Below are 27801 nucleotides of genomic sequence, written 5' to 3' on the forward strand. Positions count from 1 at the left end.
TCTTTTAATAAGTAAAATCTAGCAAAAGTACGCTCAAGATGAAATACATAGATAGACACAATGTTGTGCATAATCCAAAAATTCTCCATCAAATGCATAATATATTGAATAAACTAATGTCCACTTAAAAAAGTAATTTACTTTGAAATATCATTAGTGTTTGGTCCTCCACTAATTCCTATTATTTGCTAAATAATTTCATTGTTATATAGTTTCCGTGATATAGTCCCACATTATTATATAATATTACTTGTTAATGAATCAAAGAATCCTAAAAAGGGATTACCTTTTGAGGTTCCAACATACACTTAGATACATTTACTATAGAGGTAAATGTACACAAATCTTGCTCCTAACTATAAACCTTCCACTCATGGAAAAACAGTCCGGAAAAAGAATATATCAAGTGAAAGCATAACAAAGCATTTAGAACGGTAACTACAATAAAATAATACGATAATCATCAAAGTTAGTAAATACACACCTACACAGATAGGATGGGGAAGACATCATCAGAATGGTAAGGTGCAATTTTACAACGATTTTGATACGAAAACCAAGACTACATACAACTTGACCAAAAACACAAAAAAATAAAAATAAAAATATGTTACATTTACACAAATTAAGGTCTCTACAGGCTTAGGCTAATCTATACCTGTTGAAAAATAAGAGTAACAGCAGCAGGTTACATGACACAAAAAGGGGGAGGGGAGGAAGGCAGTTATAGTTTGATGGTCGCGAGAATCATCCGTTTGCTGTGACTCACTGGACTGGGTTAGATTAAACTCTATACATTTTCATAGCACAAAATAAATGCAGGGAATGGAGCCGAGTTGATAGAAGTTCGCGTATTTTTGTCGACGAAATCCACGAATCTACTTGGCAGAATACCAGTTTTTAGCACATTTAGCATCGACAGATAAGCCAACTCTGAGAATATTTTTCCCATTAAAAGGATTGGACATGCAGTGAACCACTATTGCCATGGCTTCTTTTTCAGATTCTTCCGGTCCTTCCAAAATAACTTCATCATGAACCTGTTCCAAGACGAACAGTTAAGTACAGTGTCAAATGACGCACACAATTAACTGGTACTGCAAGGCGCATACAACAAATAATTATAAGCTATGCAAACATAAAATTCTAAATGTGTCGTGCCCTTTCTATTGCATGAAAAAACAATCTTTCTCATAGTAAATATTCATGAAAATTCTGGCTATAATCTTTTTGTCTGCAGTTAAGCACAACAAATGGTAAAAGTCCAACACTTAATTACCCAAATTAACAGTAATTGAGGCATCTGACCAAACTTAACATGAGGTTAAACTTGAGGGGTGAGCTCGAAAGTTGTAGGTGAAGCCTACAGCGAGAGATATCGAGAGATGTACCAACACATAAAAGATAGAAGAATACAGTTTTTTCTGTTATTATTTGTTTTTTCTTTTCCTAAATGAGATGAATCCAGTAAAGGACAATGGAAGGTAAACCTGTAAAAGCAATTTCCATCCAAGCTCCTTTAGTCGTGCATTCTTTGATATCTCTAACATGGCGCACATAGCGACATCTGCAGCACTTCCCTGTCAAAACTTCAGAAGTCAGCATGGCGTACATGGGGACATACATGCGCAGACAACTTATCAAAAAAAAAAAAAAAGAGCGGGTGAAGGTGTATTAAGATGGACCTGCACTGGAGTATTGATAGCAGCCCGTTCTATGTGACCTTTTACGGATCCAGTTGCATTTTTTACTGACGGAAACCAGCGTGCTCGTCCTAGAAGTGTGTGAACACGTCCAAACTCGCGTGCTTCAAATCTGCGTTGTTCCTGCCAATCTGACACTTCTTTTCTATCACTATACCAACGTTCAACTGTTTCCTTTGCTTCCTTTACAGATACCTGAGTATGAAATAGTATTTATTCAGCTCATACAGACCTAAAAAACTATACGTATAAAAATCAAGGTAATTAAATAGATATTGTCAGATACACAAAAAAAAAAAAAAACTGTCTCAAAGATGTTGAAGTACCTTCCAATCGCGTGAGAGTCCAATTGTAGTTTTTCCGTACGCAATTGAAAAATTGAGCATCTTTGCCTTCCTTCTTTCAGAGCCAAAAGCATCCTGAAAAGGAATTTGTATTATACTGCATTAAAATCCCACTTAATCATACTTCTTGCACTAAATTTCTTGTTCGTGGAATTTCCCCTCATGGAAGTAGCTGACCAGGTGTATAATACTATATCCGACAATTATCCTGTCTTCTGCATATTAATAGGAAAGTTTCACCATCCACAATAAGTGTTTGCAGTTACCTTTAGCAGAGGAACTGGTGGTTTGTCTTCACCTGGTTCAGGATGCCACTCAAGAAGTACCTGCCCTTTTTCAACGGCTTCACGGATGTGAGGATACATATTCATAGCAGTCCTTGAATGGAAGTCTCCACCAGCTTTGAATGCACCCAACATGCTCTTACAGTTGGCAAGATGTGCAAGAATCCTTAGTTCCAACTAATTTTGAGAAAATTGTTAGTTTTTTGCAAGCAATTCAAGAAATACCAACTATTATAACCAGTAAGCAGCTAGATACCTGCCCATAGTCAGCCACAATCAAGGAATTCCCCTCTGCAGCTACAAAAGCTTGGCGAATTTTATACCTATCTTTCTCCAGAGCAGGCTGGTTCTGTATTGCAAAGAAATAAACATTGAAACAACATTCTAGTAAAGTAATGGAACACAAGTGATGACCGATGACCATTGAAGTTATTACTTGATTTCTCTTTACCTGAGCCATGCAATACAGCATGAGCCCAATTCATGATAAAGGAGAACATTTACAACATTTTAGTAAATTTATAGGGTTTATATCAAAACTTGAAGAGTGGTCAACACCTAAAACAAGATAAACCAGTAGCTGATTGCATATTTGGGAATCAAAATGCATGACAATCAAGAAGTCAGTGAAGGAAATAAACCTGTAAATTTGGTCTCCTTGCAGACAAGCGCCCAGTTTCAGTATTAATATTCAGGGAGCAATGAATCCGTCCATTTTCACCTGACACGTCATGACCCTGAGATAGAAAGAGAAATGCTTTTAGAGAACAAATTAGTCAAGACATCAATTTTGGAAAAAAGCATGATGGCATGGAAAGATATAACTCAGTTTGCCTCAAAACCATCTTCCATGGTGTTATGGCTACTCTACATTCCACCCTCAACCAAACACCTTGTTGGCTACTTCCAAAATGCCAATCCCTTGCTAACCTATCACAATCAAGAGTCCAAAGAAAGCTCTTGAGTAACCTGTCCTATAGAAAACCCTCATTCAACGATTGTGAACACCTAAACTCCTTGAAACAGTGGTGAGGCAACAATAACAATCCATACTAAGGCCTGATTAAACAGTGAGCCGTGAATAACTAGGTCAGGGTAGTTTTTGTCGCTCAAACAAACTGCACCCGAGGCAAAAAAATTTCTCAGAAATACATAATTGATGAGTAATTTTACTAATACTGGGAAAAGCTTCCACAGACGAGGTACATAATTTCAGTTATTCATAAATGAGAGAGGGAACACAATAACTATTCTTAATGTCTCATCATGTAACTTCAGGAAATATCATTCTCACATACTATTACGTCAGTAGAAAAATTATTTTGAACAATCAGTTGAGGATTAGTTTCTTTCTCTCCTTTAAATATCCCAGGACCCCGCGCAAACTTAGTGCAACAACAAACAACAACCATGCATCAGTCTCAAACAAGTGTTGGGGTCACCTATATGAATCCTCACTGACCACGCTTCTCCATTTAAACTCATCACATGCCACAATCATACCAAATAAAAGTAGAAGTAAAAACAAATACATGGTAGCGGATTAACTAACAAATTTGACAGCCAAGTAAAACTTGCCCTGAACTTCTTAGCTTGTTCCATGAGGAAAGATTATATACTACATCACAGAACAAAACACAAAGCAACTTGCCTGCAAGGGGAGGATAAAGTTGGATATTAAAGAGTCTATGGAGCAAACTTCACATAAGGCTGCAATGGCATGGCAAGACTCAATTCCTTTCTGCCCACCTCCAAAGGCGTGGTAGGCTGTTCCATAAGCTGAATTTTCTGGGTTTTGACTGAGAGATTCGTTATTTGTAGTTAAAGCTTCATCAACGCTTGTTTCAGGAACTTCCTCAGCATTGCCATCCACTTCATCAAAAATATCAAAGTCTGCAGAAACTTTGCCAGCGAGAGCCTTCAAAGCATCTCCACTAACAGAAGGCCAACCACTGGCAGTGAAAATCTCAGTGTTGATAGGATCACAAATCCTATGTAGATGGATTTTACGAAATTTGGTGGGAGCCTTCTTTCCTTCTTCAATTACTTTATCTACATTCGGAACTTTGAATTCTTTCTCATTTGGTAGACTCTCATCAACATTCCTTCTGTAAAGCAATTATTTTTGGGAAGATCAAGAACATCAAAGGAGAGGTATTTATAGACTGAATAAGCACAAAACAATCTGAAGGAAAAAAAGAAACTAAAGACATTATATGCTGCCATTACTCAACGTGAAATTGTAAAAGAGAAAATATAGCACTCACTAAGGAGATATCTTCAATTGAAGCCAGGGAACTTGTCTATACTGGTCAGAGTTGGAAAATACTCATCTTCTCACTTGGAAGCTAACAACAGTTTCATAATTTAATTGGTCCATACAGGCAATGAAAATTGTTGTACTCCCTTCGTCCCAAATTTATAATCCCTTTTTACTTCAGACCCAAAGGACGGAACGATTTGACTAAATCATTAAGATGCATAGCATTTTGGAATGAAAAAGAATTGCAACCTCTAGTATCTTTTGTGTAGCTTATAAAACTATAAATTCTATTTTAAGACAATGAATTAACCTATGTCTGTGTACACTCTACCCTCCCTAGACCCCACTTATGGGATTACCAAAATTTGCCAACGCCTTCGAAAAGGGACTCTAATTATGGGATGCTGGACAGAGGTAGTATTTCCTCTCATTGCTGGTACGCGAAAAGAGTCAATGTTAGTATGTCACCAACAAATATTTCAGCAACAACCATTGATCTGAGCACACATCTTGACACAACAACTTTCAGATGCACAGCACAAAGAAAAAATATCATTGAGATTAAAAGCATGAAGGACAGATTAGGTAGAGTGACATATCCCATATCCTATCATCTGGACTGAAATGGCGCTAGCATTCTAGGTGAACTGTCTCCTCATTCTAGGGTGTTAAAATTTATATAGAGGGGTAAAATATTGCAACTGCAAAACTCCAGAAGTAAACTGGATTTCAATGTAGCTGTATAAATGGCATCTGCAAATTAATACTTTTGGACTGCAGTAAGAACATAGATCCTCGAAAGTTGAATCTCATGCACAAGCATGCCATCACCTCTCGCACAGGTGAAATCTGCATAGAAGCAACACAGAGATTGAAATATAGATGTTTGTACTTCTTGGTTTTTTGGTGTAGTGATTTAGGCACTATACTTGACTCCTCAACTCCCTCCACTTTTGTGAAGCCTTGAGTATTGGCAATATATATATTTCGCACCTCTCATGTATCTTAGATAAGCAATTAAACCTAACTTTATTAAATAACACTTATATGGTGGGATAATGTTAAATCAGCAAAAGCATGACTGCATTATGGCCTGTGTTCTTCATGTGGTGACTACACCTTCTATACATATTTTATTCCCGTCTGGCCTTGCATTTGGATTTGCCAAGGACAGCTACTCCACCATGTATGACTTGCATACAGCAAAAATCAATAATATACACATTGGTGTAAGATTACAGAGGGGGATGCTATTTGGCAACCAGTATCAGATGAACGAGAAATGTGTTGTAAAATGCAAGTTATTTGACACACAAAAACACTTTTGATTAAGTTGCTCTGCAAGAAAGTACTTTTTGAAAGCTTTATACCTATTCTGGATGCCACCAAAAAACAGTTGACGCAACTGTGTGTCACTTCCAACATTCATGTACTTTGCATCAGCACAGTACTTAGCTGCCCAGTTACGAAATCTATTCACAGCAACCAGCTGCTCAGCTTTAGCCACTTTCTCAATCTCAGCAAGATAGGCACGGTCAACCAGCACACCCTCAGTTTCCATTTGAACTAGAAGCTCACCAAATGGACGCCAGTATTTCTCATAAAATTCATACATGGATCCTTTACGAACTCCATCGAATGTCCAGATCCGTTTAGATAGTTTTTTCTTCAAGCTCTCATAAAGCATCAATGTGCTGATGGAGTCTAATGCAGAATAACAAATCCACAATTCTCGTTCAGTCCTTTGCAACTCTTCGACAGAAGGAATCATGGTTACTTTACCCTCAGTTCCATCTTTCTTCAGCTTTTTCCGACCAAAGATAGTTTTCATAGATATTTTACCAAACAGACCTTCATCATGGAACAGCCTTTCAGCATGGACCAGTCTAGCATCACACATGACATGAGAATCACCTGTTAGTGCCTCTAATGAATAACCACCCAAAATTCGTCTAGAGGAATCCCAAAGTCGTGCCATGTGCATCGTGTCAGCATGAAAACCAGATACTTTAAACCCATAATTTTCTATGACGTGCTTGTCGAAGCTATAATTGTGCCAGACCTACAGATAAACAACTGCATATTATAATTTGTATGTTAATGGTATGATATGCGGGAAGTGACTTTAGGTGAAACAAGCCATGAACAAAGATCTTCAATAGACAGCCACGAAAAAGACATTTAGAGAACCAACGATCAGTCAATCACCCAAATAAAGATACATAACAAAGGGCTACCTTTCTGATGGATGGGTCTTGGAAAAACGGAGCAAATTCGACTAATAGGTCCTTGCCACCTCCATCAAGAACATCTACCCAGATACAAGATTTCCCATCACCAAAATCAGCCTCTGGTCCAGAATAAATACTGAAGCATATAACTTCTCCATGATCAACAGGTGTTTGCTGCTTAACATCAATATTCGCTACCTATGTATGAATGATCAAAAAGGGTAAATAAGTTCTAAAGTGGCTGGACAACAAATGTAATAGCAAATGAAGAATTCTCCATGTGCATGGAAATCACAAAAACCAAACAAAATTAACATAGACATGCCTCTGTATCACATGCATGGACGAGATGCTTGTACTGACTTGTAAGTTTGCTGACAACTTCCTTGGCTGCTGATAAATTGTCAACTATATGCACTTTTTCATACATTGCACCCAGCCTCTCACGGAGGGTAATCTGACCTAAACCTGTTCCTTCATCACTGACAATCTTAGTCTCAGTCCCATTCACAAAATCAGTTGCCACGGATTTAATTGCATTCTTTTCCCTTTTATTAGTTGCTGGCTCCTGGATAACACTTTTTGCTTTGACAGTAACCACCTTGGTATCAGTCCCATTCACACTGTCTCTTATTTGATTAGATGGATTACCCTCCCAAAGTTTATTTGCTTTTTCCAATTTGGCTTCCATAATTTTGCTCGACAATTGCCCATTAAGAAGGGAACCTTTTGACAATGGTTTGTAATGAGATACATTAGGACCATCAACCTTATTTATTGATGTGACTTCATTGTTTCTTGAATGGTTGATACCTACAGATAGTTGAGGCAAATGGTTTTTATACTCTCTCCAGTTTCCAACGTCTTTCTTCTCTCCTCTATTAGGGTTATAAGGTGGTTTGCTTTTTGAAGATAAGCTGCCTCCTGAAATACAGGTTGTAGCAGAATAGCTAGAGGTGACACGCTCACGCATCATTCTCGTATTGACTTCAATTGGAACATCAAAATTTTCATCTTTCACCTTCCGATTTGTGGAGGCGCTAACACTGCAATTTGCCGCTGAAATCTTTTTATAACTATTATAGGCGCTTTTTGCTTTAAGAGCTTTAATAGCATCAATTTCAGCATTCCATCCGTAAATACTGTCTTCTTCAATTTTCTGTTGTAATCCACTAGAGAATAACTTCCTTTCATGACTTGATATTTGTTTAATGGGATCGCCAAGCACAGCTAAGCTGGAAGATGCATTTTCTATACTCCGAGTTTTGCAATCTTCCCCCCTGCAAATGATATTCAATTTGTAATTGGAAAATAATGAGAGGTTAAATCAATTAGCTATAAACTGGGACTTCACAACCTACATTAAATAGCTGGCATTATGCTTTCAATTCTCTCCCCATTCATCAGATCATACATGGTCAAAAACTCTTCACAGATATCTAACTGGAATAATATCAGCATTACAGTACTGGATAAAGAAGCATAAATTCCTCCTCTTTGAAGAAAACAAATGGCATTCTTTTCAAAAAGAGATTAGATGATATTTCGTGATCACCAATACATTCCAAATTCCCATAATAAACACAAAATTGACACCCTCCACGGTAATCACAAGGGATTTCAGGGCTGTTCTAGCTCTTTCCTGCATACATTTTCTTATTTTATGATATCATACAAAGATCGTGCCAGAAAGGATCCTTCTTTTATTTTTATCACTCTAGCTTATAAGACAAGACAAAGAACGAGAATAAGAAGGAGCCCCACCTATAATAGAAGTTAAGAAACAGCACTAGAATCTTTCTCCATTGGGACCTGATATTTCTCTTAGGGGTCGTTTGGTATGGGGGATCCCAGATGGGATAGACAAAGTTATCCCACGGATTGGGATATCCCATCATATCTATGGGATAATTTATCTCATCATCGTAGCACAAATGATGAGATAAATAATTCCAGAATTAATTAATACTTCTAGCCTCCTGCATTTTATCCCGAGATTATTATCCCTTATTCCTCGTACCAATCGACCCCTTAGAAAACTGATTATTGACTTTCCCATCATCTTCGTCCAAACTGTATTATCAACTACCTACTATAGTACTTTTTTTTATAACCATGGTGTTAGGTCAGCTTGCGTGAACCTCAACTAATTCCGCAAGGTCCCTGCTAGCACCCATAAGCACAGGTACCAGATAACTTTGTCCACCTAGGCTTGGACAAATGGGAAGAAATCACCTAATGTTGATTTCGCCTCTGCTTGGAATTGAACCAGAGACTATCTACTATAGTACTTTTAAGCAACTAAATTAGTTAATTAACAACTTCAGCAGCGAAGAGGTATTATGGGTGTACAAAAGCATCACTCCACTTGATTCCAAGTGTCTAGGGAGTATCAAATTCCACTCTCACCTTACAGAGACAGGCTATAACAATATTAATACCAGTAATAGTCCAATTATAAAGTCAGATACATCATCAAAATCCTTCACAAAAATCCAACTACACCAAAAACTCATTTCTGTAAGTATTTAAACATTACAAAGGACAAGAAACCCAAATAGTACTATTCACCCTGAAATCCAAAAGAGGACATGGAGTAACCAAATAAAACAAAAGATAAGCACCCACATAGGAAAAACTCCCAAAACATCAGTAAAACAGAAGAACAAGAAGTTAAAAGTGTAAAGATAGAAACTTTATCAAAACAACAGTATAATCACATAACATAAGGTATAAAGAATGAACTTTAGTGAGGAAAAGAGTCAAACCTGTGTAGGGCTTTACCAGAAGAAGCCCAAAAAGTGCGAGAGGAGAAAGAATGAGGAGAAAACCAAACATAAGAAGTGGGTTTAAAAGGGGAAGATTGAACAGAAAGACCCAAAAATGCCATAGCCACAGCAGCAGTAGCTCTACTTCTTCTGCCAACTAGCTTATTGCTAGTGCAGCTCAAAAGGGAAGACTGAGCGGCCGTGTTGATAAACTTTACAAATATTTATTTTTTAAAAATTTTAACCACACAATAAACAAAATGAATTAAAAGGGGTTGAAACTGTAAAAGTTGGAATCTTTTTTTAGGGTTTTACAAGGGTTTTAATTTCTTGTTTGTCTGCAAGTGATGATGGAGAAGAACAGAACAAAGACAATCAGTACTGTGTATACTGAGAGAGACAGGAAGATAGAAGAGAAAAAGGAGTATTGCTGTATTTAGTAGCTGAGGAGTCTACTAAAACCCTTTTCTTGAACAAAAATAAGGCCTTTAGCTCTTTTTTTTTTTTTATCACTCGAGTCAGTCTCACTAATTATATATTTTGAGCTATGTGTTAGATTATTAATCACTTTTTGTTAAAGTTTTTCATTATTGTATAATTATTAGAATACATTTAAAATTTTAAGGGGTTGTTTGGTTTTGAAAATTAGGGGATTATCTCGTATAAAGTTATTTTAAAAGAGAAATTTTAAAAAAATATGTGAGGGGAAATTTTATTATTTTGTTGTTTTTAATCTTTGTTTTATTAATACTCGTATTATTTATAAGATAAAATAATAAATAAATTTATGTATAACTTATACATATATTGTTTATAGGTAAAAGGCAAAAGGCAACCAAACAACATATTATTTAAATTGAAATTTGCACCAAGATAATTTTGTTTTATACGTTAAACCAAACAGTCCCTATTATTAGCGCACATAATTCATAGCAATATCACAATATTGCCACTAGTATATGCCAATTTTTTTTTGAAAAGTTTTATTTAGTTTTATCAAGTTTTGGGTTTATTCATATGAGGTTTTGAAATTGATATAGTTTTTAGGGAATTTGTTGAACTTTAATATAAAGGGAAATAAAGAGTAAATAATAATCCAAAAGTGTGGTTTCTTACAAATAAATAAATATATACTTTATCAAGATCTAATCCAAACACATTACTTTTTTCCAAAAATACAACAAGAATATACTCGTGTAATCCCACAAGTGAGGTCTGTGGATGATCGTAGTGTACTTTGATGATCAATACAAGTAAGTGGTAAATGATCCGATTTCCTAAGTATTTAAGTTATACACTGACTGTATAAAGAATTTTTACATTATCAATGTAACTCGATGACCTGTATATAAGAAATCTATGGACATTCATACTGACAAACACTACACAAAACCCAGAAAAACTCACAGAAATACAAGTGTTTCGTGCCCAGAAAACGGATTTAGTATCTTTCTCTAACACATTTAGGTTTATTACTTGCAATACGATCGACATGACTTGTAATAGTTTGCAATGCAGGTGGAGATTTATAAGTATCATCTGCAGTTTCCTCCTTATGATCTTCGTCGAGTTTCTTGATATTCAATATATAGTCTAAAGCAGTCACTACTTCACTGATTAAAGGTCGCGTACTGGCGTCCTCTTGCAGGCACATTGCTGCAACTGTTAGAGCTTTATCCAATGCCTTCCTCGGGTAGTTCCCTCGTAACAATGGATCTGCTATTGAGTGCAACTTCTTATCGCTGATCAGTGGTCGTGCCTGCCCATCAATTTGTCAAATAAAGATAGGTTCCTAATTGCTAGGCACGGAGTTTAACAAAGAGAAACACTTTTGGCACTAACAGCCTAGAAAGGAAAACGTGTCATATAAAATGAAATGATGGAGTTTAGTGACATTGAATTCTTGAAACTTACCCACTTGATGAGGTTCTTTTCTTCGCTGGGTCTGGAGCTGTCGATGACTCTTCTTCCTGTGATGATTTCTAAAAGGACTACACCGAAGCTATAAACATCGGACTTAACGGTCAATTTACCTGTGCAAGCATAGTCAGGTGCACAATAACCATAGGTTCCCATGACCCTGGTTGACACATGAGACCTGTCACCTGTTGGTCCTAGCTTGGCAAGTCCAAAATCAGAAAGCTTGGGATCAAAATTCTCATCTAAAAGTATGTTGGATGATTTAAAGTCCCGATAAATCACCGGAGGATTAGCCGTTTCATGCAAGTATGCAAGTCCTCTTGCTGCTCCAGCTGCAATTTTCATCCTTGTATACCAATCAAGAGGCTTTTGATCTGGACCAAGTTCTGTCAAACAATGGGAAATTATATTATTGTGAATGACACTCATTGATCAAGTTATTGGATATGCATATTTTTATTTTTATTTTGATGGCAAGGGAAACCCGCAACCGCTACCCTTTGGGTGCGCACAGGGTAAAACCCTACTCGCAAACCACATAGGAGAGGTAACCCGCACTAGGCAAGCCCGGTGCGACGAGCTTGACCCAGAAGGCAAACCCCTTGCTTTCACTGGTAAGGGGTTTCGAACTTGAGTTCTTCAATTAACGAAATTTGGAGATGGTCGGATATGAATGCATACCAAGAAGGTGACCTTCTAAAGAATCATTTGGCATGAGCTCGTAGACTAATATTCTCTGATCACCGTCTGAACAGTATCCTATCAAATTTACAAGGTTAGAGTGACGGAGAAGACTCAACAGTAGAACCTCCACAAGAAACTCTTTAGTTCCTTGGAAACCATTCCTGTCAAGTTGCTTCACAGCAACAGCCTAAGCAACATGAAAAAAACAATAGTTAAATCATTTTCCCTTTGTTTTCTTTTAGAGTTGAAGAAAGCTTATCAATTTTCAAACAAACGAAATGAAGGGAGAGTACCATATTCTTGCTTTTAATGTGACCTTTGTACACTTTCCCGAAACCACCTGAACCAAGCAAACATTCATAGTCGAAGTTTTGAGTTGCAAGACACAACTCACGGAACGTGAAGGCTTGAGCTGAAATGTTCCCTTTTCCAAACTTTTCTATTTCTGTAGCTATGTATCTCCTTCTGCTGCTATCTGAATATTTTCAACAAATAGAAAACAAACAATTGCTCAATGCCTTGATCGAAAGCAATATTAGTGAACGGTGTTCATTAGTCATTTGCAAGGTTTCAACCAAAAAACTAATGAACAACAAATTGTGGGTTAACATAAAAGGGGGACCATCAAATCAATAATATAAGGGAAAAGTATAAAAGTACTCCTCTACTCTACGGAATGTCTAAATTTACCCTTATTATACTTACTAATCATTCATACGCATGTTGTTAGCAAATAGTTACATCTTGAATTTGCTCCCAACAAAGGGTAATTTCATATCATAATCAAAGGAAGAAGAGTAATTTGGACCTTTTTCTTGAAGTATTTTGACACGTAGAATCTACCCACTCCACATTGGAACTGGTTAACGAAGGGCAGGTATGACATATGACGGAGAGTAAAATTACGATATATTAGTATAGAAGAAGGTACATTTTGACATTTTTCTTGAAGTATTTTGACACGTAGAATTTATCTGCCCACTCCACATTGGAACTCGTTAGTGTCAGGGCCAATAGTTTGTTAACAACAACAACATGAATAATGTATAAAGGAAAGTAAAATGATGATACTTCACATAGAAGAAGGTAAATTTGGACATTTTTCTTGAAGTATTTTGACATGTACAATCTACCTACTCCACATTAGAGCTCATTAAACTCGAGGGCCAAATAATTTGTTAACAACAAGAGCATGAATGACGTCTAAACGAGAGTAAAATTACAATATTTCATATAGAAGAAGGTAAACTTGGACACTTTTCTCTTAGTTTGACATGTACAATCTACCCACTCCACATTGTAACTCATTAAAGTCAAACAACAACAACTTATCCAGTATAATCTTATAAAATCAGAGTTCGTTAAAGTCAATGTCCAATAATTTATCAACGCCAAACGCGCAAATGACTTATAATGGAGAGCAAAACTGCCATATTCCAAGGTAAATTCAGACATTTCCCATAATAGAACACAGAAAAAACAGAGGAAGTCATATAACAAATTGCAAAATGTAACACAACAACAATATATCCAGTTACTGTAATCCCACAAGTGAGGTCTCGAGACCATATCTTTTCGAGGCTGTTTCCAATAGAGCAAAATTGCACAATCTTACACTACGAAAGATGAGAGGAAAAGACGCATAAAAATTACCAGTTTTAAGAGAAATGTTGGTAAATTGTGCTGGAGAATTGGCGTTTTTGCATTGATGAATGATGCTATCTTCCAAAGAACTAATTTGATTGTTATCATCCATCGTCATACAACATGGAAACCAAATCAGCCAACCTCTTTTCACTAATCTACCTAATATCATATCTTAGGCACAAATACAATTCCTCAAAATCATCAACAATATATTCGCCTGAAATTTCGACCTAATTTCAAAAAAAAAAGTCGAAACGAATTCAAATAATACCAACACACACTCACGAACACTATCATCAAAATTTTCAATTGGAAAATTAGAACATTTTTTCGAAATTCCCAAAAATTAGCCCTAATTTTCCCGTCGACGGTGAACCGTGCGGCGACGGTCACCGGAGAAACAAAAAACTAAGAGAAAAAAGACTATTTATCTCTTAAGTTCTGTTTCTCAGGTGAAAAAAAAAAGAAACAAGAAATGCATTGCTCTTTTACATATTTTTGTAATGAAATGAAAAAAATATAAATATTTTTCTTTTTAAAATAATAATAAAATAATTATTTGTTTTGATTTTAAAGCCAAGAATTTCGGGGATAAATGGAAATAATACATTTTGCTAACTTTAACTTAATTTGAAATGTCAGTTTACAATGCGAGTGTTGTTGAAAAGTATATAAAAGACCTCATCTCGCCTATATTCAATCAATATATAAAAGAGTGATATATCAAAATACCAAATATCTCACTTTCACTCGAATACAACTTATTTACACGATATAAAAAATGTTTACACTATAAACGTATCTTAACCTATTATAGCGGAAATACATCTTAACCACACACAAGATAAAAACTACATTAGGCAAGCCCTATACAACAAACTTGACTCAAAAGACATTGAGGAGAGATCGATCTCAACTCTCGAGTTATTCATAGGAATGACCATCTGAAGAACAAAAAACTCTTATTAACTGGTCGAATAATGGATTAAATGGAAAAAAAATAAAAATTGGCCAACATCCATCATCAATATTTAAAGCAGCTTTACAACATTGAGGACCAAGTAAATGGGGTTGAATACTTAAAAAAATGTTATTAAATCTTCAATACAATTAGGAACATCATTAAGTGATGTTAAACATTTAGGGATCGTTTGTTAGAGTATATTAGAAGAAATAATACATGTATTAACTTTGCATATTAATAATATTTTATTTAATATACTTTTTTAATCTATGTATAACCAATGCAAGAGATTTAATGCATGCATTAGGATAATTAAAGAACCAATTACCCCTCAAGATTCCTTTTACATCTTTTTCATTATAATTGTAGAGGATATTTTTCTAATTAATATTTTTATTCAATGCATACAACTTTTAATACACCAAACCAAAAGATGCATAAAAAATATCTATGTATAATTAATGCAAGCATAACCAATACAAGCATTATTAATACACTTTATTTGACATTATTTTGATACGCTCTACCAAACGAGTGATTAAATCAGGACCTATTAATCCTCCAAAATTAGGGAATAATCCACCAATAAATTGACCACACAATTAATATGGATGATAAAGAAATTAGCATAGTTGAATATAAGACTTTAGAATGTTTTTAGATGAACTAATAGTGTTTGTTGTAAGAACTTTGGATTGTGACATTTATAGGCAAAATTTATGAGAAAAGAATAACAAGTATCAGTTTATTAATTTGGTTTGTTTAACCTTAACATTTAGTAATATATATATATATATATATATATATATAAGACTTTATTAGGATTAGTATTTATTGCTTCTTTAGGAAGGGGCTACTTTTTTGTTGTAACTTTAGGTAATTAATTACTTTAAATTGGTTGATAAATGAATTTATGTTGGGTCTCTTAATAAATACCTTAACAATTTCACACAAAATCCACCAAATATCATCCAAAAAAAAAAAAAAAACTCAAAACTAGGAAGAGATTTTTTATTTTACTTTTCAAAAAATGATGGCAACAAAATCCCTAAAGCTAGTTGTATTTTTCAGTATATTATGCATGACAAATTCACTAGTCATGGCTAGATTTGATCCAATTAAATTGGCACCAAGTCCTAATGATGATGGAGTTGTTGAATGTTGGTCATCACTTAAAAACATAAATGGTTGTGTAAAAGGAGTTTATAAAGTATTTACTGGTGTTGGATGGCTTGATTCTTCTTGTTGTGAAGTGGTTAATAAGATTGATAATAAATGTTGGCCTAAAATTTTCCCTTTTAATCCAAGTTTTGGTTATATATTGATGTATTATTGTAGCATTGTTACTGCTCCCACCAGCTCCATTATCTGCAATTTGAAGATGGTATGGTGTGTGTTCTTGAAAGAGAGAGTTTATGTTATATGTACTGACGGTGTAAAGAACTTTTATGCTATCAGATTAAGTTAGAATATACTCTTTCAGACTCGAGTCTTAACGTCTACTCATATATTTCTCAACCTTACAAACAAAACATTATATTGTAATCTAACATTTGCAATGATGATACCTAGTGTGTTTGTCTCGGATTTGAACCTGAGATTGCATGGTTCTCAACCCACCTCGTGGACTACTACACCACACACAAGGGGGTAAAACACAGGTTTGTCATTAACAAGCAGCAAAAATAGGGGTTGTTATAAAGAACAAACACTAGCATTAACAAAAAAAATTTGTTTTAGGATCAAAATGAGTGATCTGATACATGTTTCCTCTCAAGACTCTTAGTAAGAATTGGCAAAAGAAGGAAATTTAATTTGCAAAATTCCAATAAATATGAACTTCCTGTTAAAACACTTAGCTCCTACCACTCAACAAATAAGTTCCTTAAAATGAAAGTTTATGCTTGAGAACACGGAAGATACACGTCCTCAAGCATGACAACGAACTTCAGCAACTCAGACATTTTTCAAACTAAGCTGCACAGGTGAAGTGTATCTGCATCTTTGAAAGCTACAACATGAACTCCCGGATATCTACCTTGTAATCAGCAATTTGCTTCATAACTGCGATCAATGTCAGAGAGAAGACCTTAGTACATGAGAGTTGCACAGTAATGAAAACCAACTTTATAGTTGAGTAAATGAATTGAGGCAATTCTACTTAACAAAACAATAATCGATTCTTCTCAATGCATAGCAAACTTGATGTTCAATTTATCCATTACCCACCTCATTGTTTGATATAGTGCTGTGATACCCAACTCTTTTTCTGATAAAAAGTAAATTTCTATTCACTTCTAATACACGTATAACTACCACAAATACACTTCTACCGTTCTCCCATTCTACTGGTGTAACTCTTCTTCTCTCTCCCATTGCTTTGGTTCAATACAGGGGAAAAAACACAAAAAAGGACCTTGCTATCACACCTATTCTCAAATCTATCTACGATAAATGGTATATAGGACACGTATTTGATCACACAACCACTATACATCTACAAAGCCGACTCATCATCTGTATGATAATAGAGTTGACCGACAGTAGTCTGAAGGATTCTATGTTAGTTGTTTACTTGATTTCAGATAGACTAAACAATTCCAGGCATTAAAAACTATAGTGACATTTAAACTTCCGAACTACTTTATTACTTTTCCAAAATACAGCATCATGAAACAAATGTACTTGATAGTATCAACTAAAACAATACCAGATACATTTTTTTTTCCACATAACAGAATTACAATCTGAAATAAATAATATGATTCGAACAAACCACTTTGAAAACGAACATGCTGCAAAATAAGTCTTAAATAAACTACCTGTAATACAAAACTGCTCCCCCATTAAATGGCGGCTACTTCTTTTTGCTGTTTGACCCTGATAGGGTAGCTGAATATATCTTAAACCTTGATGTAGATACTTTATGCTCAGCTTGTTTCTTTCGTTTCCTACTTCGCCTGGATTGTTTGTTTGTGTCTCCGTCAGATTCTTCTTGTTTCCTTTTCCTATCATCGGTCTCAGCTTCAACTTTTTCCTTATTATCAAACTTTGGCTTCTTGTCAGATTTTGGCACATCTTTCAGTTGCAACATTTTCAAACGGGATACCTTCCATTCCTTTTCTCTATATGGCGCTATCTTCTTCAAAGGGACATACTGATTTAACTCCGTATCCTCCATCATTAGCACCTCCGCTGGAGCAAGCCCGAATCTTTTAGCTTTGACAGGCCTATACTTAAATCTTGTCTTCAAATCCCCAATAGTATCCTCATAGTCCAATTTATAATACTCCTCCATTAGTTCTTCTCTAACTGCCTTCATAACTGTATTAGTCCGCTTCCGTTTCTTCTTTCGTTTACCTTCTTCAGCAGCCTCATCGTCATCTTCACTTACGTTATTGTCATCTGTTGTTTGCTCGTGATCACCTTCATTCTCTATAGTTTTCAGAAGTTTTTCCCTAGTTGATAAAAACCCATCACGAGGCTCGTCCACATTATCCCATCCCTTGGGGAGTCCCAGTAACTCATCTTCCTTGTCAAAATCTGGCTTCTCAAGTTCATCCTCATCATTTCCAAATTCAGGATCCATATCATCCCCGTCATAGTAGGCATCACCAAAAGACGCCTTCATCTTTCTATCATACTTGTCTGGATCAAATTCCTCCTCCAAATCATCCATATCCAACAAACAAACCCCGTCATCTCCTATCCCAGCAGTCTCCTTAATCTTCTCAAGCTTCTCCTTCATCTCCTTCTTCTTCAGATTCTTCAATCGTTTCAACTCCTCTTTTCTCTCCTCTTCCGCCTGCACCATTCTCTCTTCCTTTCTCTCTCTCTGCAACTTCCTCACATTTGGCTTCTTCCTCACTGATCCCTCCACCTTCCTTGAATGTCCCCACACTCGATCACCTGCATTTTCCTCGAATCTAAAATTAAACTCCCTCTCATAATCCTCTTGTCTCTCAATCTCCTCCTCATCCTCTGAAAATTCCACCTCCTCCATCTTTTCATCCCCTTTCTTACTACTTTCCTCATCATCCCTCCACATCTCCTTCCTAAAAAAATCCTTTAAAAACACCGTCTCCTCATCGAGCTTATCATCCTCCCCGAAAAACTCATCCAACTTCTTAGTAAACTCCGGGTCACCCTCCTCCTTATCTTTCTCAGTCTCTTTCACCTTAAACAAATCCCCCTCTTCTTCTGCCTCCTCCTTAACAGCATTTAAAAACTCGTTTCTCAAATCATCTTGCTCCTCAGAATACGTCTTCACTTTCTTCTCATCCTCATCCTCATCCTCTTCGTCTCCGAATTCGGGACCCTCCTCAATCAAATGCTTAGAGACTACATCCTTCAAATACATTGGCTTTTGCTTTTTCTTTTTCACTTTCTTCTCCTTTTCCTCCTCCGACTCAGAATTAGTTTCAGATTCAGAATTAAATAACTTAGCATCTTTAGTATTCAAAACAGGGTCACCTTTTTTAATCTTAAGCAAACCATCAAAAAACTTTAAATTACTTGAAGGATCCAAATCCTCATCTTCTTCGTCGTCGGATGCTGTGTCGGAGTCATCAACTATGCCTTTCTTCTTCAGCTCTTCCAGCTTTTGCAAGTCTTCTCTTTTCTTGTTGTGCTCGTACCGGCGGGCGAATTCCTCGTTAATCTCAATCTTGTCCAACTCATCATCGTCACCCTCGAATAGCTTCAATACCATTTTTCTCTTTAAGGCGGCGGCGGCGGCCGGCGAATTCAATTTGATTTGTCTCTGTTTAGGGTTTTGAAAGTGAGAAGCAATAGCTAAGAATCTAAGATTTAGGGTTTATGTTGCTCAGGAAATTGAGGAACAAATGGGGAAATTTAAAAATAAATAAATTAAAATAGCTTTCCATTAAAATATATTTTAAAGGAAAAAAATTTTATGTTTAGGTAATTCAATCCGAAAGTGATTCTTAATAAGTAAATTGTATTTGATTAGTCTTTTATAAAAAATATTTTTAGAGTCAAATTAAGAAAAATGAGAAGTATTAATATTTGGTGCGTCACTAAGAGTGCTAGAGTAATCTCGACATGCGTCAAAGAATTGGATGACATACACAATTCTTACTAGTTCTCCGCACAATTTTTGTGTAGTTGAAGACTATCATGCCTGTTTAATGAAAAACTGGCCGACTGAGCAAACAAAACATCCCAAAATCACATTGCTTGTATGAACAAACAAATTTTGCACAACCAGCTTACGAGATACAGAATAGGAGACTAGCTGGCTTCGAAATCCCTTTCAGATAGGAGGACCCCTTTTATGGGATAGACCGACCCCTACACAGGAGCGATATAGTAGCATATACAGTAAAATTGTATGACGGGAGTATAGGGAGACTGGGAGAATAAAGTAAACACAACTGTTTTCGAAAGATCTTCGACTTAAGGGTAACAAATCCAAGTATAAAAAAAATGGTGTAGAAAATTTAAACTACTAACAAGGAAAGCCTACGAGAAAGGAATAAAGAACTATAAAATAATGCGATAATCAAAGTAATCAATAGACAATAATAGATATCAAAAGTAAGAACGACAACAAGTCTAAACTCTCTAAAAGCAAAACAACTCTTCAGTAGCTACTAATCTCCTACCCTAATACGCGTCCTCCACACCCTCTTATCTAAGGTAATGTCCTCAATAGCCTGAAGTTACATCATGTCTTGTAGATACTAATGAAATAAGACTCCCGGACCATGTTGAAAAATCTGTCTATAATATCGAATAAGGCTTAACTCTTGAGCTCGTCAAGCTGAAGATCTATATCAGCTATGAGATTACCACACATGTCAAGAAGATCGCGGGCTTTATTCCTGTTACTCTCATCTCTGTCATATTCCCAGTCAGCATGATTCTCTGTTGAACCAGGAGGCACAACGTCGCAGGCTACTGTTTGAGAAACCTCCATAGATAAGTTCTCCTCTTCATATTCCACAACGCAGTTGGGAGGAACAACACTGCTACTCCCATTGCTGTCATGTGCATCAGTGGATGTGTAAACACTTTGTCCTGCATTATGATTCTCCGTTAAACCAGGAGGCACAATGTCGCAAGCCACTGTTTGACAAACCTCCATGGATAAATTCTCCTTGTCATATTCCACCACACACTTGGGAGGAACGACAGTGCTACTTTCATTGCTGCCATGTGCATAATCGGTGGATGAATAAACTGTTTCTGCTGCAATATGCTTCTCCATTGAACGAGGAGTCACAATGTCACAAGCCATTGTTTGTGAAACCCCTATAGACAAATTCTTCTTGTCATTTTCCCCACCACCCTTGCTAAGAACCACATTGCCAATCTCATTTTTGTCATCTGCATGGTCAGTGGATGTGCAAACTTTTTCTTCTGCAATATGCTTGACCAGAAAACCAGGAGGCACAATGTCACAAGCCATTGTTTGTGAAACTCCATTAGACAAATTCTTGTCATTTTTCCAACGATACTGGGGAGAAAAACCAGGAGGGACTTCAGGGTAGTTCTCCACTTGTTTCTGTTGAGATTCAGTAGGTAGACCAGGAAGAACATCAGAAACATCCCAATCAGTTTCTACTTTTACCTTCCTTAACTTGGGAGCTAAAACAGGAGAAGCATAAAGGTTAGAAAGCCGTTTTGATTTTCTTTTACTCCTTCGTCCCTGAGACAATCCTTTCAATGCATCAGCTAGAAATAATATTTCTTTTCTCCACCATTTCAAATACCGTGTAGTTACATCCGGTTCAAACAGCCTAGACGGATAATATAACCTCAAATCAGAATCAATAGGTATGCTGTAGTTGTACCAGGCAAGCTCTGGACTTGAAGGCGAGCGAGGAATCCATTTAGGAAAGTCTTGATCATATCCAAACTGCATTGATACACGATTTGGTCGATAAGGCTCTTGACAATCTAAACCAACAAGCTCACACACCCTTAAGCATCGAACGAAAGACTCCATTTCTTGATCCAATCTTTTCCCTTCAATCCACTCTTCTTTGTCCTTGTAAAACTTGGGAATTAACCAACCTTCCACAGCCAAGGTGTATGGCCTCCACCGAAATGTATCTCCAGACAAGTCAATAGTAGTCCTCACATTAATCACATCCACTTGTTTTGCATTGTGCCATCGTCCTATTCTCACCCCATTAACCATATTGCAATTCTGAGGCTGCTCTGGCTGCAAAGTTACCAATCTCTCCCAAGCCCAAACTTGAACAAAGAACAATGGCGCCCAAAGACTAAATTCTAGAATGTTAAATGTATCTCCATCATCTCCATCACTACTTGGCTCATTTGATGAAACCATTATCATAGTCTGTTTCAACATGCCCAAGTCCCTATATATACTAGCAAGCACAACAGGAGCAAGCGCTAATCGCATACCTCTAGCAAGATTCACAGCTATAGGGAAAACATGTGTACCTATTTTATCATACTCATTACCTGGAAACACAAACCTTGATAACCATAGAGACAGAAAAGCTTCATGTTCAATATTCCTACCACTGTACATGAAAAAATTTAACCATCTAGTATGGTTATCAGCCTTCAATCCGATAAGCTCCCTTCGAGCTTCTTCAAGATTCTCTTCAATTTCTACCAACTCAGGGGATTGAAGGGGGGACAAAACAGGGCTACCCAAAACAGGGAACCCTCCCAAAACCATCATGTCCTCAAGACTCACCGTAGCTTCCCCCCATGGAAACACAAATGTGTTGGTCTCACAGGACCATCTTTCAACCAACCCCAAAATCAAATCTTTATCTATATAAACTTTGTAAACCGAACCCATAATAGCTTCATAAATACCTGCAGCTTTCCACACAGAATGATGAACAGACTCCATAGCTTCAACCCATTTCTTCCATTTGTGCTGGTGATTCCTACAGCCATTAAAAGAAACTTTTAATGGCCATTCAGCTTCAGATGAAAAAGGGAGTGAAGGAAGCTTCAAGCTTGGACCTTCAATGGATGAAACAGTTGGTTCCAAGAAATGGGCTTTCCTCATTTGTGGGATTCCACCAAATGGTGAAACCATTAACTCTTCTCTTTCATCAATTTCATCAAAGATTGAATCTTTCATTCTTGAAAATGGAAAATTTCAGTAAGAGAGTGAGTTTTTTTTTCCCTTAAGGAACAAGAAGAGTTTTTGTACGGAAAAATGAAAGAAAAAAAAACTTTCAGAGTGTTTGTTGTGTGAAATGAATTTTAGTAATCATTAATTGATAATTTCCAGGTAAGGGAAAATTAATTTTATTTTGACCAATAGTTTTTTGGTATGTAGAAAAATATTTTCTAGAAAATATTTTTAAATTTTATTATATTTAGTTGGTCAAATATATTTTCCTTCCTGCCAAACACACCTTAAAAGTTGTATACAAAAAAGGAAATGTTACATAATGACCATAGTCACTTTTCCGAATGTAGGTAGTGAGTCATTAACTAAAGTAATATTGTAATTTTAAAAGTCAATAATAAAAGAAAATGATTTTTAAGTGTTATACATTATTAGTGTAATTGATATTTCTTACTCAAGTGTTTGACCAGATTCTCCAAATTTAGTATAATAAATAATTTTTTAATTAGTATTTGACCATAGTTTGAAATTTTAGTGCAATTAATATTTTTTAATTAATGTTTGACCTTGTGAAAAAAATTCATAACTTTAAAGACTCATTTTTTTAATATGTGATATTAAAATCTTGAAATGTAGGTAGTTAGTCATTAACTAAAGTAATATTGTAATTTTAAAAGTCAATAATAAAAGAAAATGAGTTTTAAGTGTTATACATTATTAGTGTAATTGATATTTCTTACTTAAGTGTTTGACTAGATTCTCTAAATTTAGAATAATAAATAAATTTTTAATTAGTATTTGACCATAGTTTGAAATTTTAGTGTAATTAATATTTTTTAATTAATATTTGACCATAGATTGTGAATTTTTTTTCATAACTTTAAAAACTCAATTTTTCAAATTTCAAAATTTAAAATATATGGTCAAACAAAAATTTAATATGTTATATTAAAATCTTGATAATAAAATATATTATTTCCTATAAAACAACAAGTAAACATGATATTTGTGATGAAAATTATGACAAAATAAAATATGACTTTGGTGTAAGGTTCACATTGTACCATCAGGTACATATTGATATTTGGCATGTTCTAAAAACGTGTACATTATTTTATTAATACATATATAACCAATAAGCACATATAAAGCATGTTGGAGATATAAAAAAATATTTAAAAAATAGCATGTTGGGTATATATTCACTCAATAATATTTCATTTAAAAAATATTTAGAATTTAAAAAAATTTATTCCCTCCGTTCCTATTTATATATCACCATTTTAGATTTCACGCTTCTTAAAAAACTACTCCCTCCGTCCACTTTTTATTGTCATGATTTTTTTTTTTAGAGTCGATTGATAAAAAATTTGACTAACATTTTATAATGTATTTTTTCATCATATTGATATGCACAAAATTGTAATTTATAGTACTTTTCGTATAGTTTTTGAATATCGATTTTTTGTTTAAAATATCAAATTAATATAATCTAATTTAACTTTGAAAATTAGTCGAATTAACTCTCGAAAAGCGCAACATGACAATTAAAAGTGGACGGAGAAAAAATGTAAGTTTATCATTGTGCCCTTATTTAATAATCTCTTGAAGTCAAGTTTTAATAAATGAACATAAATTAATTTATTTGATTAATTAAACAGACCTATGAACACGAATTAATCATTTAGTTTTTCTATGTTGGTCAAATTCATACTTTCAAGGCTAATAAATCTCAAGGGTAGGAAGAATAGTGTTATTTATGTATTGATTTTGTGAAATAACAAGTACTCCCTCTGTCCAACAATACTTGTTTACTATTGACTTTGCATACTATTTAAGAGACTATAAATAAAGGGGTAATTTTATTATATCACCATTTGAATATAATAAATACAATGTCTGGAAAAATATAATAGGAAAATAACTATAATTAATGATGAAGATAAATTAGGAATTGGACACGATGTGTATATATATATATATATATATATAAAGACTATAAATAAAGTGATATATCGAACAAAATGACGTTACTTGACAAAAGATATATATCTCTTGGTGCGTTGGTTGAACGTCCAATTTTGTTCGTGACTCAAGGATACGTCTTACTTATATATATGATGATCAAGTTTTTATCCTATATGCTATAAATATCGACACAGTTTACTAAAAATTCAATATATACCACTATAATCCTAGTTATGTAAAAAAAAAAAAACTTAAAAAATTCATGTATGAATTGACAATTGTTTAAAAAATTCGACTTAGTATTCCCTTTGTCTCAATTTTATGCAGCAATATTATTCGTATTCAAGATTCAAATATCTTAATTTTAACCGTATATTTGGTGCTATAGTCAAATTAATTAGTAATTTGAAATGTATATAAAAGACATGAAAACAAATACTATGGAAGAAAAAATCATTTCAATTTCGAAACAAGGAAAATGTCACATGAATTGAGACGGGAAGACACGTGATTTCTCAAAACAAAAAGAAAGAATTTGGCTGTGACAGTGTATTTTGTCCTGTCTTTTTATTGGTTATAAAATTTTGTCCATTCTTCAAAACCCTTACATCAAAGTTGTTAAAAAAGAAAAAAAAAGAAAAAGAAAAAAAGAAGCTAACAACAATGGTGGATTCATCAGAAGAATATGCACTAATGGAAGAAAGAAAAGAGCTCATGGTTTCACCCATTGATGATGATGATGATGAAGAAGTGAAACCCATTTTTAGAGTTGCCCATTTTCTTAAACCAACCTTACCCTCTTCCCAAAACCCCCCATTTCTCCCTTCAAGACCAAAATTTCAAGAATTGATGACAAAATCTTGTCTTTCTTCACTAAATGTCAAGTTTAGAGGTGGGGTTATGTATATGAATGGATGGTCTAAATGGGTTAATGAGTTAAAGCCTTTATACCAACAAACATGGAAAAAAGCTGGAATCTTTGAAGCTATTACAGCTTCAACATTCAAGATTCATCTTCATAGTGATTTGATTCTTGCTCTTGGTGAAAAATGGTGTTTGCAGACTAACACATTCATTTTACCATGGGGTGAATCAACTGTTACTTTGGAGGATTTGTTAGTTTTAGGTGGTTTCTCTGTTTTAGGTCATTCTGTGTTGAAACCTGTTAAGACTAAAGAGTGTGTTGAAATGGAAGAAAGACTTGGGGAGGTTTTTAAAGTTTTTGGAAAAAGTAAAGTGAATCTTTATCATCATGGCTGGATGGAGTATTTTGAAGGGAAAGGTGGTAATGACCATTTAGAGCATGTTGCATTTTTGACCCTTTGGTTGTCTAGGTTTGTGCTTCCCAAAAATAGTTTTCAAAATGTGGACAAAGGTGTTATTCCTATTGCATTTCATCTTTCTCAAGGTATTCCAATAGCACTTGCCCCTGCTGTTCTTGCTACCGTTTATCGGGATTTGAACTTGCTTAAACAGTTCATTGTATCTTCATCGAAGCATACGGAACATAGTAGTAATTCTAGATGTATAGTAGATGAGTCGGAGCTTATCCTCCGTGCTCCTCTTCAATTTGTTCAGCTATGGGCATGGGAGAGATTTATCACTTTGCAGCCTAAGCCTAGTGTTGTTTACTGTGGGGAGCCAAGAGTAGCTAGATGGCATAAGGTGAAAAAACTAGAAAGTGTTGATCCTAAGAGTGAAATGAATTCTGCAGGAGAATGTTTTCTGTGGCGTCCTTACGCTATTGATACTGTGAAGAATTGGGACGTTAAGAGATTTTACAAGGAAAGGGAGGAATATGTGGTGGTTGGACCAAATATGGGAAGAGAAATCTTGATATTTGCTCGACTTATTCGAGCTTCTGAACTAGTTGGGATGGATTGTGTGGAGCTGTATAATCCACATAGAGTATGTATGCAATTTGGATTTGATCAAGATGTGCCCGGTTGTGTGAATCATGCTTGGAGAAATTATGACAGACCAATTAAAGATGCCAACCTCTATATACCTTCCAGGCTCTTCGAGTCAGATGTTAGCACACGATACTTGGAGTGGTGGAAGGACCAAAACGTTGCATTAGGCGATGCTTTTAAGTGTGTAACCAAGGGAAAACGGTCTAAAACTCATGGAAGGATACCAAGACTATCGTGGGGACACAATGAAAAGTTGAATGCCTCTGTATGTTGTGAATTTGTGCAGAAATGCGACGAGGTTAGAACAGAAGGACCTCACGGGCAATCTTCTTCAGCTTTGAATGATGGAACTCAAACTTCCCCCCAGAGGAAGGCCTTAATAGAATCAAAACCGTTAAAATCAGAGGAATTAGATGGAGATGAGGCATATGAAGCTAAAGAAATGGTGACACTAGAGAGAAAGGAAAACAACGACAAATTAGGTGGCTGTAAGTTTAATTTGCCTGATAGTTTAGAACTTCCAAGTGAGGGTCCAAATGCAAATAGGCGCGATGGTAGATATGCAGAATTTTCGAGAAGTGGTATTGCTAAAATGAGTTTGCAGATAAGAAATGATTCAGTGGAAGCACATAAGGTAGGTACAAATGTTATCAATAGGACCGAAGGAAATATGCAGATTGAGAACATTGAAATGATCGATATTCCGAAACTTGAGATGAGGATTAGAAACCTTGAAAACATCATTTCTGGAAAGGTTCCAGTGCCTGGGACAAGGTGAAAACAAGACAAAGCTAAAAATATAGTGTTGATGCTTCTCTAAGAAGTTGTTTAGTTTTCTCTATTGGTTAGTTATCGAAGACATATCGATAGTGTTACTATCTCATTGTTCTTTTGCTAAGAACAATTTTATTGAACTTGTGGAATGAATTAAAATTATCTCAGCTTTACAATTGTATTATGCTTCATATCACTAATTTAGTTCATTCAGATCTTTCTCACTTTTCTGCTCTGCCTTCAAGG

The 27801-nt window shown here is 35.3% G+C and overlaps 5 protein-coding genes across 5 annotated transcripts; 2 read left to right on the top strand and 3 right to left on the bottom strand.

The window, feature by feature from the left end:
• Nucleotides 1-493: 493 nt before the first annotated feature.
• LOC102581629 (DNA polymerase I B, chloroplastic/mitochondrial-like) lies at nucleotides 494-10036 on the bottom strand. Its single transcript, XM_006365989.2, has 12 exons — nucleotides 9594-10036; nucleotides 7151-8105; nucleotides 6832-7023; nucleotides 5965-6656; nucleotides 3983-4439; nucleotides 2973-3068; nucleotides 2588-2680; nucleotides 2314-2508; nucleotides 2030-2122; nucleotides 1686-1898; nucleotides 1491-1580; nucleotides 494-1040 (listed from the first exon to the last, which is right to left on the bottom strand). Exons 1-12 carry the CDS (start codon nucleotides 9713-9715, stop codon nucleotides 879-881), a joined length of 3360 nt encoding a protein of 1119 aa, XP_006366051.1. The 5' UTR covers nucleotides 9716-10036; the 3' UTR covers nucleotides 494-878.
• Nucleotides 10037-10847: 811 nt separating this feature from the next.
• LOC102581961 (serine/threonine-protein kinase CDL1-like) lies at nucleotides 10848-14302 on the bottom strand. Its single transcript, XM_006365990.2, has 5 exons — nucleotides 13851-14302; nucleotides 12491-12672; nucleotides 12195-12384; nucleotides 11508-11899; nucleotides 10848-11352 (listed from the first exon to the last, which is right to left on the bottom strand). Exons 1-5 carry the CDS (start codon nucleotides 14011-14013, stop codon nucleotides 11035-11037), a joined length of 1245 nt encoding a protein of 414 aa, XP_006366052.1. The 5' UTR covers nucleotides 14014-14302; the 3' UTR covers nucleotides 10848-11034.
• Nucleotides 14303-15907: 1605 nt separating this feature from the next.
• LOC102583612 (uncharacterized) lies at nucleotides 15908-16316 on the top strand. Its single transcript, XM_006365993.2, has one exon. It carries the CDS (start codon nucleotides 15908-15910, stop codon nucleotides 16274-16276), a length of 369 nt encoding a protein of 122 aa, XP_006366055.1. The 3' UTR covers nucleotides 16277-16316.
• A 209-nt stretch (nucleotides 16317-16525) lies between these two features.
• LOC102582288 (protein KRI1 homolog) lies at nucleotides 16526-19649 on the bottom strand. Its single transcript, XM_015304703.1, has 2 exons — nucleotides 17631-19649; nucleotides 16526-16872 (listed from the first exon to the last, which is right to left on the bottom strand). The coding sequence occupies exon 1, from the start codon at nucleotides 19517-19519 to the stop codon at nucleotides 17666-17668; it is 1854 nt and encodes a 617-aa protein (XP_015160189.1). The 5' UTR covers nucleotides 19520-19649; the 3' UTR covers nucleotides 16526-16872; nucleotides 17631-17665.
• Nucleotides 19650-25531: 5882 nt separating this feature from the next.
• Nucleotides 25532-27559, top strand: LOC102583947 (uncharacterized). The gene has a single exon (XM_006365994.1). The coding sequence runs from the start codon at nucleotides 25532-25534 to the stop codon at nucleotides 27557-27559; it is 2028 nt and encodes a 675-aa protein (XP_006366056.1).
• Nucleotides 27560-27801: the final 242 nt, after the last annotated feature.

Source organism: Solanum tuberosum, unplaced genomic scaffold (genome assembly GCF_000226075.1).
Source record: "Solanum tuberosum cultivar DM 1-3 516 R44 unplaced genomic scaffold, SolTub_3.0 scf00591, whole genome shotgun sequence".
NCBI lineage: Eukaryota > Viridiplantae > Streptophyta > Magnoliopsida > Solanales > Solanaceae > Solanum > Solanum tuberosum.